The 16,472-nt window shown below is 42.1% G+C and overlaps 1 protein-coding gene across 2 annotated transcripts; it reads right to left on the bottom strand.

The window, feature by feature from the left end:
- Window positions 1-1,062: 1,062 nt before the first annotated feature.
- Window positions 1,063-16,235, bottom strand: ift81 (intraflagellar transport 81 homolog). 2 transcript variants are annotated; one of them, XM_030060963.1, is made up of 19 exons: window positions 15,986-16,235; window positions 15,778-15,929; window positions 15,527-15,630; window positions 15,207-15,387; window positions 14,992-15,081; window positions 14,741-14,806; window positions 14,384-14,494; window positions 13,352-13,436; window positions 12,634-12,797; window positions 12,424-12,519; window positions 11,977-12,123; window positions 8,096-8,245; window positions 6,782-6,910; window positions 5,591-5,680; window positions 4,335-4,421; window positions 3,267-3,338; window positions 2,849-2,934; window positions 2,579-2,624; window positions 1,063-2,022 (listed from the first exon to the last, which is right to left on the bottom strand). In XM_030060963.1, exons 2-19 carry the CDS (start codon window positions 15,919-15,921, stop codon window positions 1,840-1,842), a joined length of 2,031 nt encoding a protein of 676 aa, XP_029916823.1. In that variant the 5' UTR covers window positions 15,922-15,929; window positions 15,986-16,235; the 3' UTR covers window positions 1,063-1,839. The 2 variants fall into 2 exon arrangements, with proteins under 2 accessions (XP_029916823.1, XP_029916822.1); XM_030060962.1 differs by having other exon boundaries at window positions 15,778-16,235.
- Window positions 16,236-16,472: the final 237 nt, after the last annotated feature.

Raw genomic sequence — 16,472 nt, 5'->3', positions numbered from 1 at the left:
GACATGTTTATTTAAGTAGCTGTGTAACATTAACGTTATGCAATTTGTGATTCTATTAGATACGTAAAGCGACTATAAGCAAGGCGGTTTGGAGGAGTACCCAGATGGCTGTATATGCATATAGACACATGCCAAAATTTGGCGTAGTGTGGAGGCTGATAGCGGCCTCGTAACGAAATTACACGGCTTTCGCGCACCCACAGATGGCCAAACGGGACAAATATCCAAGGAGTAAAGGTGCAAGCCTACTGCTGCTACTGCTGCCAGTCTAAAAGCAGAGTAACAAGCCCATACCTTGTTCCACGTAACACAATACCTACAGATTTAGATCATCCCCGACGTCATTCTGTTCAATAGAATTACACCACAGGTTCTTTAAGCGGGCTGGGGGGACATTTCATTTTCCATGAAAAGGGAAGGCACTTCTGGTTAAAGAACAAAGTGCCTCACATACCAGTCAACTGTAGTGAACCAAATGGAAGACTTACAGATAAGACTTGTACAATAAACAATAAACATCTCTAAGGAAGACTAATATTCAAGTGTTGATTACCATCACTAATAGGTCAAGATGGAGCGCTGTTTGTAAGGAGAAACTTATTCACCAGACTTTTTTGGGGATTGCCATCCACAAAAAAAAAAAAAAAAAAAAAATCCAACTCCACCTGCAGAGCCAGTGAAGGCAAACGTAGGGATGTAAGCAAAGGGCAATGGGTTAAAACATACTCCCTGGTGTGCTTATTGAGGGTTATCATTATTATTTTTAACAAGACTGGCATGCATCACCTGTTGACATATCTTGATGAAGCCTCAAGTAGCACAAGGTTGATCCGGTGTTGTAACAATAATAACACCGTATCACTGCCCAGTTCCACATCAAGCTGCCCTCTACAATCCACACTTGATCCATCTGGCACAAGGGCCACTAACATTTGCTGCAACAGCAGATGAAGTTGCAAGGGGAGGGAGTATCCTGCACCAACCACCGGGACATTTTCAGCAAAACCACATTCTTGGTGCAATTAACATGAATTAAAGATAATAATTCAACCCAAGTCAAAATTGAGACAACGCATGTATTTAATAGAAATGCACAAGTGTCAAAATATAACTATTTATTAGTTACATAGTAGGATTATTTTTGCTGAGGTGGATTGAAAGTTAGAAAAATATATAAAGATGATACAAAATAGAAGAAAGTGGAATACTATGACTATTTTATCTGTGCTGCCGTGCTTGAAACAATGGAGGGCCCATAGAATTCCAAAATTGGCAAGAGACCATGTCCAAGGTCATGGCTGTTGCCAAAAATAGTGGCGAGCAGCCATGTCCCAAGTGCAGCACTTTGTACACCGTTATCATTGCACACTGATTGAAAGTGTATTCTTAAAGATGTGTCAAAACGGAGGCTGGGGGGCATGTTTGAAGTCAGTGGGCCAGAGAAAGTGAAAGCCCTTATCCTTCGACACCTCCTTGTACACATGTTCCTTCAGCCTTGGAGTCATGAAGCATCTCAAACAGTGTCATCACTGGGAGAGTGTCCTTTCCACGAGATAAGCTATCAAGTGAAACTAAACAGTGTTGCATCACGGAGGAGATGGTAGGAAAGATGAACCCAAGGAACCAAACTTTGTACCAAGTACCTCTTATTGAACAACTCTCCCTAACTTAATTAAAAACCACAAATGTAATTTAGGTAGGACCTCAAAATGAAGTTACATATGACCATAAATAATCCATTTTGCTGAAAAGGAACACAATGTTCACTGTGATACAGTAAGGAGTGTCCCGCTGAGCGATTCTCTGTAGTGAATCTCTGTGACCCTGCGAGGAGGAGCCTCACAGCACCAGCCTGTCCTCTCCTCCCTCCTGGATTACCTGGCCAATCGAGGCCTGGCTCTGGGCTCTGACGAAGCACTGGCGCTTGCACTCCATCAGCTGCTCCAGGTCACGCCACATCTTCATCTGCTTCATGTTGTCACCGTGGCTCTCCCTCACCGTCTTCTGCTTCTCACGCAGCTTCTGCAGTCCACACGGGAAGAGCAAGAGTCAACAGTGAGGCCTACATCACCCGTGAATCATTTTTGATCATTTTTTTTTCCTTCTGACTTTCCTTCCTTTAACAGACATTAACTATATATGATTGCTTTACCTTGGATGCCTTCTACTTGACAAACACTTCAAGAACATAAGCATGCTTCCTTTTCATAGCAGTTAGAATAATCAGTTTTATTGGCTAAGTGAGTTTGCAAAAATAAAGACTTTGTTGCTTGGTGGCTTGCTGATGCAGGTGACTTTAAAAAAAAAAAGAAAGAAAACAAAACAAAAATCTGGGCAATATGTTTCTTTTCTGTAAAATATGCATTTAGTCTTTGTCTGTAGCCTGACTGATTACACCGACAGGACAGATGAATAACCTGTCATACAGTTTACACCTTCAGGTTATCTACAATGCTGCAGTTCTGCTACATCTAACTTGCCTCACCACATCAGCACTCAGATCACGTTCTTGTCAGAATAAGGAAGAAATAACTCCAAGTATTGACCCACAGCAGGTGACTAAGGACACACTGCTAACCTTGCCAAGTGACTCCTGTTCTGCAATGTTCTTCATGTACACTTCCCTGCAAGAGAACCAGATGGGTACACATCAGATGTAGGCAAATGCTATTTCAAACAAAATGTGCCAAACTCACTCATGTGCTCTCATGAAGTTTGTGACTACTGTGTGCGCGTTATGCCAAGTATGAGGCGGCAGCAGCATTAGCTTGATTATGGTGTAACGAGAGCTTGCTGAAGTGTCACAGGGAACTCAAAGCAGCTGGCAGGCCTGGCCGAGCGTGCTCACCTTATGGCCTTCTTCCTTTCTTGCGGATCAGAGGACACGTAGGCCTTTGTCTCCTCGGCTGCCCGCTGCAGCTGTACCCCAATGATCTGTGGAGGACAGAGATGGAGGGCTCAGGGTTACAGTCACAGTGTGTGTGTGTGTGTGTGTGTGTGTGTGTGTGTGCGGGACAGGCCACTTGCTTGAAGCTGCTATATTTGTCTGTGACTGTTTGTGTGCTCCACCATCACTTTGCTTAGTCACCAGTCTAGGTTCAGAGTTCCTGCTCAGTTATGATTTTACCAAGTTTGGTTTGTAAAAAAAGAAAAGAAAAAGGAAAAAAAAAAAAAAAAAGAACATGACTGGCGCATCAGCTGTCGTGGCTAACGGCCAAAAAATGTTTCCTGCACTGAGTGTGAATTTGCGTTTTTAAGCTCCTTGCCTCTGTCATGCTGTTGATATAATGGTATCGGTTCTCCTCCTGCGCAGTCTCCTCTCTCAGTGTTTTTACCTCCTGTAAGGGAAAAAAGACAAATATGGAAAAATGTCACCATTTCACATTCATTTACATTTATGTACATATTTTAGTGCTTAGCAATAGCATGCATTTTTATTTCTTTTTGGAAGTAAATTGTGCTTTCCATTATTTACAAGAAAATGTGTTGTTGAAGTGGTTTTCCTCTCTGTGCTGGATTACCGGGATGCTATTTATGGGCGGGCGGCCGGTTCCACTCTCAAAGCCTTAGATGCAGTGTATCACTCAACATTATGATTTATCACTGGAGATAGTTACGGGACACACCATTGCCTTCTATATCAAAAAACCTCTCACTGACAGAGCTTGCCTGCTAAATCAGTGAGGAGGGATCAGCACCTGTTCTAATTTATTTATAAAGCTATTTCACAAAAGCTGCCCACCCCACCCCCACCCCTCCCCCACCCCCCCACCTCTCAGCATTGCTTCACTGGACTGCTGGTAGCCACTGTACCCGCTCTCAGTCTTGGTAAACCCTGCAGGTCCTGAAATTCACAAGAACTAGGAAAATCTGCTTTTGTTACTGTGCTCCACACACTTGAAATGCGCTTCAACTAAATTTTAAGCTGACCTCAATAAAACCTTTGAGACAGTTTCAAGGTCTACTTGCTAATTTTGTTGATTGTAACTGTCATTGCTTTTAATTAAATTTTTATTTTTTATGTATATTATTTTATTCATTTTATTTTTTCTCTGAAATTTTTAAAATTCTTATTGTTCTTATTGTTTTATTTATTTATCTACACTTTTACTTTTTAGCGTTGTTAATTTTACCTTGTTTTTTAATATTTTTGGCCATATATATTTTTTAATATGGCCCTGTATTCTTCTTTGTTGTTATTTGATTTTATTTGTGTCTATGTTTTCTATGTACCTTGGCACCACTGAAAATGAGGGTTCTCCCTCAATGTGTTTTCTGAGGTTTTCAATAAATTAAATGAATGAATTAGAATAATTAGAGGGGAATAACTATACCAGCTCGAGTTTGGATCTGTTGCTCTCCAGTCCAGCAGCACAGCTTTCATAGTGGGCCTTCTTCTCTTCATATTCCTGAGTCAGCTCCTATTAGGTTGGGAATCCCAAGTGTCATACAGAAGTACACTGAAATAAACCATTTACTGTGCACAGTATATAAACATATACAAATTCAGTAAAAACACTACAGTTTGAGTAGTTCTGTCATACTCTTGATACTGTTTTATATACAAACATCAGATCAGAGTAGCATTCAAGTAGCTTGGCTTACAGCTTGCTCTCACAAATTCTGGTTTATCTCCTCTTGATCTAGATCTTCACTATTAAACAAAGAGTAAGACGGCAGGGCAATTCTGGGAGCACGTGTAGGAAAATATGAGCCTCTGTTTTAGCTCAGTATTGTTGTAGGCTTTCCCGATCAAGACTTTCATGTATGGATTATCTAAATTATTCTTGGACTTCGTAATCTGCCATGAAAACACAAAAACACATCTCTTAAATGGCTTGTAAGCATACTGTTAAGAATTCCCCCATGGTTTATCAAATATGATTCAGGCTTTTCCATAAAAACACTCACTGAAGGCATAAAGACACATTTCACTCACATCGGTTAATATGTTTTTGCTTTTGTTTTGTGGGGAGAATATGTGAGTGTGGAAAGTATATGAAGTAGGAAATTGTTTTTTTTTTTTCCAGTTATTGTGAAATTGGTATTGTTCTATAAGAGTGTAGAGCTGAATAGACAGACTCACCATGACATTGTAACATATGTTAGTGTCACATGCGAAGTGCCCAGTCACTGAACTGCACTCCAAAAAAAAGGAGCCCAAAAACCATTTGTGTAGACGTTCTCTCTCTCCTGTACATTTACCACTGTTTTCTGGAGTACGAATAAACCCTTATATCCCTTTAACACCAGATTAGTGACCAACAAAATCCACGGGTTGACTGCCAGCATGAAAGGGCCGTCCCAGGAAACGACCCTGGGAAAGATCAGAGCTGTGACCCGGGTCAAACTCTGCCCCGCTTGGTGTGAAAATCCAGCATGTAAGCCGTGTCACTTGTTTTTTGGGACACAATATTCCTGATTCGGTGGGAAAGGGGGATTAGTGTGTGTAACAATAATTTTTGAGGGTTTTTATTTTTAGCCACTCTGGTAGCAAATGCTCTTTGGACACACTAATTGATAAAATCTGAGGATTCTTTGATGCGATACACAGAGATCTTAGAGGTTTTATAATGTGTGTGATGCTCACCTGACACCGCTGTCTCAGTGACCTCAGTTCTTTTATAATCGGGGCTAGAGCCGACTTCTTCTCCGCTATCACCGAGTTTAATTTCTTCACCTGTAAAAGACCAATAACACAGACTACATTCATAATGAAAAAAAGAATATAAATCTTAAGTTGACAGTAATCACTGTTTTAAACAGCCTCTCAGTGTCTTCAAGGGGTTTGTGGTAAAGCTCAGGAAGTAGTATTTAAGGCTTTTCAGGGCATTTGGAAGTTGTGAGGAAACTGGAGCCAGGGATGTTGAATCCATCATTGAGAGCACTTTGTCCTTTGCCAAGAGAGCAGAGTGCCAGACTAACTCTACAACAAACTGTGACTACATCTTGGAATGTGGCCTAATTGGTTGTAACTGCTTCCTTTTGGGCGTTGACACAAAGGGATGACAGGTTGATAAATAAGGTTGAAGCGGTGAGCTACGTTGGCGTAACACTGAGCATTTACCCTGTATTTTCCTACAAATGAAATCAATGAAGTCGTTTTGACAGGCAGGGAGAGATCCAAGAACTACGAATCACACTTTCAAGTTGCATGAAGCTCAGGAACTAACAGGATGGGGCATCATAACGGCAAGTTCTTGTAAAGTTAACACAAACTGTGTGCACAGTTGTGCTGACAGCAGGGGATTAGGGACGTACTGACAATAAATGTTTACATGAAAAGTGAAATTGCTAAATACAATTATTGAAATATTGCTGAATAAATCTCACGTTATTCCACTTGTCTTTGACTGCCCCATCAAAATTTTTATTTTGTCTGTAATGTCATCAAGACAGATTTCTTGGATACTTGCTTTGATCATTAATAGCGAAGGCTGAATTTATGGACTCCTTACACCTAAATTATTAAGCTAATTTTACAGTTACTATGCAATCCACAAAATAAATCTCCCATATTTTGTCAGTGGAGCAGCAACAGAAAGTGCAGCTGGATGATATAAAAGATGTAGGTCACTTGATTCTAGTATTCTGTAATCTGAGGTTTTGTTGACCGTTTCCACGGTCAAACGGTCATGAGACTCACTCATCACACCAGAGCCATGTTAACGTGTTAAAAGAAATATAACAAAATTTGTATTTTGTCACTTTTCCCACACTACAACGCGATATGAATTTTGTTTTAGGGTGGATTTTACTTCAAAGCCCCGGCTATAGTCACCATCTCAGACATGTCGTCGAGTGTGCGGCCCTTCTTCTCGTCCAGCTCGCTCTTGATGGCTGACACCCTCTCCAGTTCCTCCTGGGTGTCACTGTAGCCAGAGATCCCCTTCTGAGCCTCCATGGTTTGCTTCAAACACACAGGACAAATACATGGGCTTGAGCAAATGTTACTTTCAGCATGTAAATCAAATGTCAAGAACCTACACAGCCTACATAAAATGACACGTTGGCACTGTTCCTGGTGTCCTAGCTGATGTGGAATTTGTCTTACAGAGTGAACCATTAGTCAGTGTGCTGTTCTAATGAGTGAGTAATGATTTTGCAATATCAGCACAAGCTTTTTGAAATAGCCATGCCTCCACAGATGTTTATCATGTGTTGATATTGTGTTAAGTCATGCTTGGGCCAGTTTACACTGCTTTAAAAACTGTCCAAGTATCACCCAGTCATCAAATCATATAATTTATTTCATCTGGAATCCTTCATAGTTTGTTCGCACTCTAGGCGCCACTGCCACTTGTTTGTATCTGCAGAACACAAGAAGCACTAGGAGGCTTGAGGAAATACGCAGCCCTGCCACAGAAAAACAGGACTGCAGGAAGGGAGACGAGTAGATTGGATATAACACCAGCCAGACACATGGCCAGAAGGGGAACATTCACTGCTGAAAAAAATTCTCGTGTGATGGAGACAGAAGTAGAGGAGCAGATGCATCCATCATAAATAGCAGCAGCTCAGCCTAACCTGCGTCACACAGGCAATCAACGAGTCAGGAGCTGCGATGCTGCAGCGGTGTGAAGTCATTTCCAGGAAGCTTTTACCACTTCAATTTAATCACAATCTGTGTGAATAGGGAGATGAATGGAGGGGATACAGAGGGGATACTATGGGACAGAGAGGGCAATAAGAACAGACAGGAGGGCGGGGGGAGCTTCTGAAATCGTACCATGAATATAGGCTGTGATGTTTTCAGATGCCTGCTTATGAATAGCAACTCCCCTTCAAATTCCAAAACTTGGAAAAATAGTTATTAAAAATCAGTAATTAATGGTCAACCTTCCTTAGCTTTGGCTACTGTTAAATGGCTCTTGTGCAAAGCAGTGAATCATCACCTGGTCCAGTGGAGCTGCTCAGTGACCAATCAGATTGTGGCACTATAAGGCAGCTTTGTGTGAACATGTGAATGCATGTTACTCTCCCTCACCCTGTATTTGTATCTCCAGGCTGCTGCTATTAATAAAACTGTGTTCTCAGTCAGCTTGTCTTCTAAGCTTCTTTTATGTGTAACTTTTCAAAAACACGCAGTGGTTACCAGTTGCTGTTGGATGTCCTCATGCCTCTGTTTGAGAACCTCCTCTGTCCGCTGCAGGACGCCATATTCTGCTTTCAGCTCGGCAATCTGCTGGCGCTTCTTCTTGTGAACTGTTCCCTTGCTGCGCAGTTTTACCACCAAACGCTTCAGCTTTAAAAGATCAAAAGACAGAATTGAGCATTTCTTTTAAATGAAAATAATCTAAATAAGTGGAAATCATAATATTTTAAAGAGATTTTTGTGAATTTTTTTAAACCAAAATTAGGAGTTTTGAAGCAAAAAAAAATGAGTATACATCATTGTGAAATTGACAACAATGCAGTGAACCCCACTATGGTGTGCCTGTTGCAATTTCACTGTTTACTTAGGAAATGAAAAGACGAAAATTTTATTTGGAGTCTCGGTGTCCTGCGCTGCAAAAATACTATGACAGACTATTGTAGAAGACAATGGGCTGAGCTGGGGGGAGAGAATGGATTAGTAAACAGCAGTGCCTGCAGCAGAGGTGCCTGGGGGGTCTCGCTGTGCTCTCAAACAGTCACCCGATCCTTTCAGGCGCACAGCCAGCTACATACAGCAAACATCGTCATCTGGCAGACACAGCAGTGACTGCTTCACTGGACGCTCACTCACTCCCCGCCCAGACTCTTCTCTGTTGGGACACAATGAAACTCCTCCACAATGAAGAGCAGCTATAAATGTACATGGGCACGGGAGAACAGCCCCAGAAATCACAGAATGTGCTTCATGTCCCTAGGGGACCCGCGAGGCTTGGTGTGCGTGTGTGTGTGTCTGTATGTGTGTGTCTGTGTATGCTTGAGCGTTTATTCTTTGTGTATTTTGGGACATCAAGGGCAGACAAGGTTGAGGGAGGAATTAGCACGGCAGAATAATACTGCATAGTGTTCCCTTGTCACCTACAGTATGTCCCCAAAACAACTGCTGCTAAATTGGACAGCAGTTGAATCATAACACTCTTGTTTCACACACACACACACACACACACACGTACACACACATAAATACACAGACACACACAAAGCATCAACAAAAACACAAGCGATGCAGCAAACACTCTGAATAACTGCATGCAGATCAGACAGTGGCAGCATTCAAAATGTACCAAGTTCAGATGAAAAGCTCGTCCACATTTCAAGAGTGTCTGTTCTCTAATTGGTGACAGGGATTTAACTGAACTCTGACTGAATGTTACCACGGGGATGGCAGGCTGGTTGATGCAGTGGGATCATTTTACCAGCCAGCCAATGACGAGCAGATGTAGTCATCCCTCAGAGAGACCCTGCAGTTGGTGGGTGGCATGTGATGACACATAACAAGCAGAATGGAAAATACCTCTGATAAAGTGATCATCTCCACCATGGCCAAAAGCCCAAAATCACTATGGGGGAGTCTGATAAGATGTGTGCAACTGAACATTTTCCATTAACTTCATTCATCTGCAGACTCAAGTACTTGCTTTGTTTCCGCAACTGGGTCCTTCTCATCCTTTGGCTAGCTTTTGCCATCAGGCATCTGAGAGCTACTATGTGCAGCATAAATGCTGCATTTTATCAGAACACTGATTCCTTGATTAACTTACTGTTAACAAATACGAATATGGCTCACATGACTGAAAAGATGATTTTGGTGCATGTCATTCTTCACCTGCTCTGACACCAGTCATGGGGGCAGGTGTTTTCTTTTTTCATTTTCCTGAAGTGTATAAATAAACATGTTTGAAGTGATTTTTCCACTTGACTTTCACACGCTTGGCTCCACCATCTGACCTTGTGAAATGTGGCTGTCCACCAGGAGGGAAATGTGCAGGCAAACTGATCCTTCCCATTTATTTGAACAAGAGCAAGCGTCGAAATTTTGCAGAAGATTGTGACTGGTCAGAATTTGCAAGCATGGTGGAGAGGAGGAGCAGATCCCTCAGTGATTTCATACAAACTTTCATGTGGCCAAATCAGGCATTAACAAATAAGGAGCTTAATTAAGTTAATTCATGAAACAAACAAATGTAGCCTGCCATTTGATCCTCTCAGTATGGTGAGGGAGTGTGAAGAATTATTACCCAATATTATATGAAGTATATTTATTGGAACAACATGGCAGAAGAAAAAAGCAAAGTGGCATAGAGTGTCTGAAATCGTGGGTGTGGATGGTGGGTACAGAATTTATTTGCATGCTATCCTATTCAAGTGGTATTTAAATAGCAGACAACCCTGCTATGAAAGCAAAACCTGCATTTGTTACAAATGCGCCTACTCTGCTGCCCACAAGGTGGCCAATATTTTTGTGTGCAGCATTCTTAAGCGTGTCGGGCATTGTGTTTGGACACCTACCATGAAGCCTTTAGCTCTATTTGTGCTAGAAGCATCCTTTTCCCGTTTTGTGGTGTAGAGCAATCCAGCAAATTTCCTGCGAAATCCAACCTGATTTGCCACAATGTAAAATGCACTGTAGAGGCCAAACTTTTCCTTTGTTTATGGAGATTAAATGGTCTAAAAATGAAAGAAGTAATAGCTTACTGATTTTAAATGCTGCATGTTACATCTTTAACAAGTGGTAGTGTCCTATTCTATGAATTCCCCCGGGGGACATCGTCCTCCCTCTCCCCTCCACAGGGAGGTCAGCGGTCAGATCGGATATTTCAGCAGAACAGAGGCTTCCCAGAATGAGGGTTTGAACCTTGGTTCTGTGGTTCAAAGGTAGGTTCCTTCCTGAGCATATACAGTATGTGCATACTGTTGGTCCCTTAGTAGACTGACACATAGTGGGTTCAAATGTAGTTCACAAATGCACACCCCTCCTTCTAACTCATTTTTCTACACTGCAAAATACTGCAAAGTAATTCCATAAAAGAAAAAATCCTAGATGCACAAACCACCCACAGGGACTGCCTGAAGCCCCACAGGACTCAGGGGAGAGCAGGGAGAAAGTCATTGCTATTTCAGACATGCTGTGCCTTGGCAGTCTGGCCTCCTCTCAGCACATGGATATCACTATGCATCCAACGCATGGCTATAAAAACTTCCAGCCACACGGGGCATATGGTCACATCACCACCCCCATCTATCAGCATCCCCCTGCTAATATAGGACTGATTATAGCCCATCCAACAGGGAAGGTGAAGAGTGGTCACTTCTTCCTCTGTAATCTTGATGAATGCACAGACCAGAGGGTGCAATGACACAGAGCAGCAACGGCTCCAGGCTTTCTGACTGAAGTGCAAAGATGCTGTAAAGTCTGAGTGTCTCTCTCCCTGCCAATAGCTCAGTCCTATTCCTCAGTATGACAGCCCAGATGAGCCCATGCTATGTGTTTGACAAGGAAAAGTACATCCTCATCATGGGAGTTAAATATAGATGAAGGATTTATGCATTAGTTTTGTTTAATATGCTCTGCTGACTTCAATTAGAAGATTGATTACACTTAAGAATAAGGAATAGGCCAACATTTCAGGCACTTTGTCCAGTTCATTTCCTTGTTCTGGGTATTCTCTGTTGTGTTCCATTTATGGCTCTGCATGGGAATGTGGGGGAGAGCAGGGAAAAGGGATAAGTTACATTTGACAGCGAGCCCTCTGTGTTTACATAAGAGCAGAAATAGCCTCTCGTGTTCTCTGTGGTTCGCAAATCAGCTAGTGTGCATTCTGATCAAGCTGGAGTTTAGGTGTCACTTTAGGAGTAATGCTATCAGTTACCTCAAATTAGAATGAAGAAAAAAGAGCATTCAACAGTATATCAATCTGTTTTGGCTCTCGTTTTATACCAGATACTAAACAAAACTATAACCACGACTCTCAACAAATCAGTATTGATAAAATGATAAAAATGATCCACACTGGGCGGTGAGAAGCACTTCCTGTTGTATACCTCGTCACCCCGGACGACCTTATGTCCATCTGGATCTCGTGCCTGGTTGGTCCTCTGGGCCAGGTCCCTCTCTGCTGCTGCTAGCTCCTCCCTCGCTTCCTGCAGCTCCTCTGCCTTTGTCTCCTTCTTACGTATGATGATGGAGGCCTGCAAGAGTCAAATTACAGCCGACATACATACATGATGGTGAGTGTCTTCTCAGTGACTTGTAACCCATGGGTGACGCTAGGGAGTAGACAAGCCAAGAAAAACAATTAAAAAAAGAGGAAACATGCCAAAGCACTGAACTTTTGCAACATAAATAAACTCAGTGATAAAACATGAAACCACGTCCGATCTTAACCTTTATCCAAAAGCAGCAAACACCCAAATAGCCAAGCTCATGCAACACACAGAGAGACAAGAGAGAAGATGAAAGACATTGAAGAAAGGGAATGAAGTCACCACCTGCTGCCTGAAAAGAGTCAGTTTGTCATCCATGGGGTCATTTCTCATCATCCTCTTCTCGATCAGCTGGTTTATCTGAGCGTTCACCTCTTTGATCTGTAGAAGTATAAATTGCGAAGACTCAGAGACTAATGTATAGTCTCGGATAAATGCACACACACACTGACTTTTTTGCCATCATATTCTTTCTTACTGATGTCGTATTCTAACCTTGTCGTCCAGCTCCTGGAGCTCAGCCTGGCCCATGGCAGGCTCTGACACAACCTTCTGCAGGTACTGATCTGTGCGAATCCTGCTTTCCAGCTCTTTGGGGAGTTTTTCAGAGACCATGTAGGAGTTGATCTTGATCTCCTCTTCCAGCCTCTTCATTAAGCCTGACAGAGACAAAGATTTCACTCAGCTCTTTGATGAGGATAAAACAGGCGGACAGGCTTTTAAACACAATGAGCAACAGCTCATCCATTTGGTCTGATTACTCCTTGAAGTGAAACCAAATATTAACAACATATTTTGTAAAGCCACTGGGTGTATGGGAAACAAGCCACTAGCTCGTGAAAAATTTGTCGAAACTGAAAACTCCCTTTTATTATTACATGTTAGTATTAATGATTCTCTCCTGACTATTCAGAACACGTTTTTGGCCATTGTGATGAATATCCTCATTTGTGCACCCCCATCTCTGTCTGCACTGCATGGGTCATCTTAAAAACTGCAAATGTGCAAATCCCCCACTGACTGAAGAGCGCAGTGCCAGATAAGAACCAAAAGTGGAAACTGCACATAAGTTAAGCTCTGTGAGAGAACGTCACAGCTGTGTAATTGTAGGGCCTGAACAGATCCGAGCCAACTAAATGAGAGAGCCCCCAACAGTCTGCTGTGTCCCTGAGTTTCCATCCAGCTGTGGTCTGCAACACTGACAGTCACTCACTCTCTGGATTGGCATCTGCTGCTGCCTGTCGCAGATCCTTCAACTGCTGCTGAGACCTCTGCAGTCTCTGCTCTGCCTGGAACAGCTGTGTACACACAAATGATAACTTTATTAGTATACTTAATATAAAACACATTTAATAACAAGCAGTACCTATTAGTATTCAGTTAATGTAGCAAATCTCAACAAAGGCACTACAAGTTCACCAACACTGCTATTTCATGTACAAACTTTTAATGCCTTTCACACACCAAATGACAAAAGGCAGGATTTTGCAGTTGCAAATTAGTTTTGGAACTGTGGGGCCTACTCTTATCATGTACCTTTGTAAAATTCATTAAATTGCGCTGAGATTTCTGATTAAGTCAAACAAGAAACGAGACCTGAGAGATCCTATAGCGGGAAATGTTGAAAATACTTTGAGCATGATGGGAAAAATGAATTAACTGAGAATAAATTGATGCTTGATGTGAGATCTGTTGTGGTTGTTCTTGTTTTCAGGCCTCTGAAGTACATCAGACAGTAGGGCTGCTCAATTATGGCAAAAATCATATCGAGTTCAATACTGAGATCACAACTATTTAACATGACTACTCACTGACTTTGGAAACTCCATGCATTTATTGAACTTAAAAAAACATTTGCTTATTAACAGTGGATTTCCTTGAACTTTAAATATAAATCTGCCACAGCCTGGCTGGGAATGTGTTTGGTCTTTTTTCAGAGAGGTGGAAGCACACGACTGCAAAGGAAAGAGGTACACTGGATTTACAAAGGAAAACAAAATGAGAGCATCGTTGTGAATCTGAATGCGGCACAATAATTGTTTTAACGTGATTTTGTTGTTTTCATAATCACTGGAAGCCAAAATCACAACTGAAAATAAAATTTGATTAATTGCCCAGCCCTATCAGACAGTGGATTGTCTGACTGGTCTATGAGGTACTGACACATCAGGACAACATACAATCAGTATATTATTCCATTGGGAACAGCTGTAATGACAAACCACAAGCAATCATAGGTAATTACTTGGTTCCTCTGTTCTTGCTTCTGCTGAGCAAGGGACTCCTCTCTCTCCTTCTCCACACGGAGCTGTCGGGCCTGCTCCAGCATCCGTTGATGGTTGGACACTGACTCCACCTAGTGGATGGACAAATTAAAAAGACAGTTGACTGGGAGATCATCACAGGGTCAGCAGAGATAACCAAGCTCCATTAACAGAGTTGTTTCCTTTTCTGACAGGGGCGATGGGTAAGACCACACAACATTTTTCACAGCCTGGTTAAAGGGAAAAGACTGTAGGCTTTAAGTCCATTCTTTAAAGGAAGCCATTAAAATATATCTGGTGTTATGTTTCACTTCTCAGTGAATTCCAGATTGCCTTACCCTCTTTTTCAATCTCTCCACACGTTTGATTAGCTGATCTTTCTCCTCTTCCATTGCACTAATGTCCTGTCATTGGAGAGAAGATGGATGCTTTTAGATTATTGTGTCAACTTACAAAAGCTTAAGAAGGTGACTGATTATTTATAAATCATAGGGATCTTAATTATAAGTACTTAGTATATTCCATGAGAGTACAGCTTGCCTTTAAATAATTTATGACACCATTTGTAAGACGTTACAGTCTTTTTTACCCTTCTGATTTCTGCTGTGGAGAAGCCTGAAGTCCTCAGCTGCTCACACTCCTTGTGATACGTCTTAAATCCTTCCACCAGCTCTTCATACTAGAAATGCACAGTGTTAGCACTTAGTCTCTTTTGCCATTTATGTAGTCACCATTTCCTCTTCAAACACAGGGGAGATGGACATGGTTATGTAATCCATATATATATAAAACAAGCTGACAAACCTGGTGATAGGTGTCATTGATGACATCATCCTGCAGGAACTCTGCAGGCACCTCCAGTTTGACAAGAAAACGAGCCAAGTAAGCCCTCTTCTTCAGGTCTGGGACCCTCTGCAGCAGCCAGTGTAGGATAGGGTGGATCACAGGTTTGCTGCCAGTCACCAGACCCTGTCTGAAACTGCTCCTGTGTGAGGTAAGAACAGTGTATGATGAAAACAGCCCAAAGTGGTCTGCCTTAGCAACAACAATGCACATTCAATTAAGTGGAGAGGGCACATTTGAGCTCAAGGAGCACAGTACAGTACATTACAGTAAATTCTTACACATCAGAGGGATTTCCAGGAGGCTTGTATTTCAGCATTCCCAGCAGAGTGAACATTCTCTTTGCAGTCTGCTCAGGCATTTCTTCACGGATGTCAATAGCTTGCTGTAAAGAATAGAGTCAGTGGAGAACATAAAGACTGCAGAAACGACATACTTGAATCGTGTCATCATGTTCACCTCCAGTGGTTAGTTCAATGCCACTCACAGTCACACGCTATAGTCAGTACAGTTGCAGCGGTCAGCCTCTCACCTTTGGGTCTATCTCAGCCAGAACATCATTTAAAATCTGCAGCAGCTGCATCGGCTCCAGGGAATCAAAAGTGATGAGGTTGAACTTTTTCTTGAAGGGGGCTTTGTTGAGTTGTTCAACGATAAATTTCAGCTGCTCACTCATCTCGAAAACTTTGAAACTTGAGTACTATGACGTCCTCAGTCCTCTTTTTTCGTGGATTAGCGAGCTAACGAGGATAATTTAGCACTGTGCTGTCAGGTAGCTAGCCAACAAAAAGCTCTCTAAGGCCAGTGGATTTGTTGCTGACGGTTATAAGGTGGATACAGATAAAATATAGATACTAAATACAGACGACGAGTTAACCCTTTGCCTAAAACATCTGACAACGACACATTTACCGATACATGGCCGACGTTTGCTAGCTTAGATAGCTGCTGTTGACAAACTGCGCCTTGGAAACCACACAGGCGTCGTGAGCTGGTTGCTAACAGGAAGTAGCTTTAAAAAGCTCGTTCACGAGGGTCATAATGCCATGCCAATGCGCATGCCTTCTTCAGCCACCGCGCGCACGACACAATAAAAATAGTCCAATTTTATTTGATATAGTGACGACATGAATTAAACATGAAAACACATGCTGTCGGACTTACAGGGCAGCCAGTCCCGCATTCAAAAAGCCTCTCTGACAGTCTACTTTGCGACAAAATAAATTA

The sequence above is a fragment of the Myripristis murdjan genome, chromosome 9 (genome assembly GCF_902150065.1).
Source record: "Myripristis murdjan chromosome 9, fMyrMur1.1, whole genome shotgun sequence".
Classification (NCBI taxonomy): domain Eukaryota; kingdom Metazoa; phylum Chordata; class Actinopteri; order Holocentriformes; family Holocentridae; genus Myripristis; species Myripristis murdjan.
The sequence above is the reverse complement of the archived record's forward strand: the minus strand, read 5'-3'. Positions and strand labels throughout refer to the sequence as shown.

Bases quoted from the DNA above. Each gene is read 5' to 3' on its own strand.
- ift81 (XM_030060962.1), bottom strand. From the start codon at position 15,921: ATGAGTGAGCAGCTGAAATTTATCGTTGAACAACTCAACAAAGCCCCC. The intron at 14,807-14,991 runs GTAAAAAAGACT...CTCCAATGACAG, and splicing joins CCACAGCAGAAATCAGAAGG to GACATTAGTGCAATGGAAGA. The intron at 8,246-11,976 runs GTATACAACAGG...GATCTTTTAAAG, and splicing joins AGGTCGTCCGGGGTGACGAG to CTGAAGCGTTTGGTGGTAAA.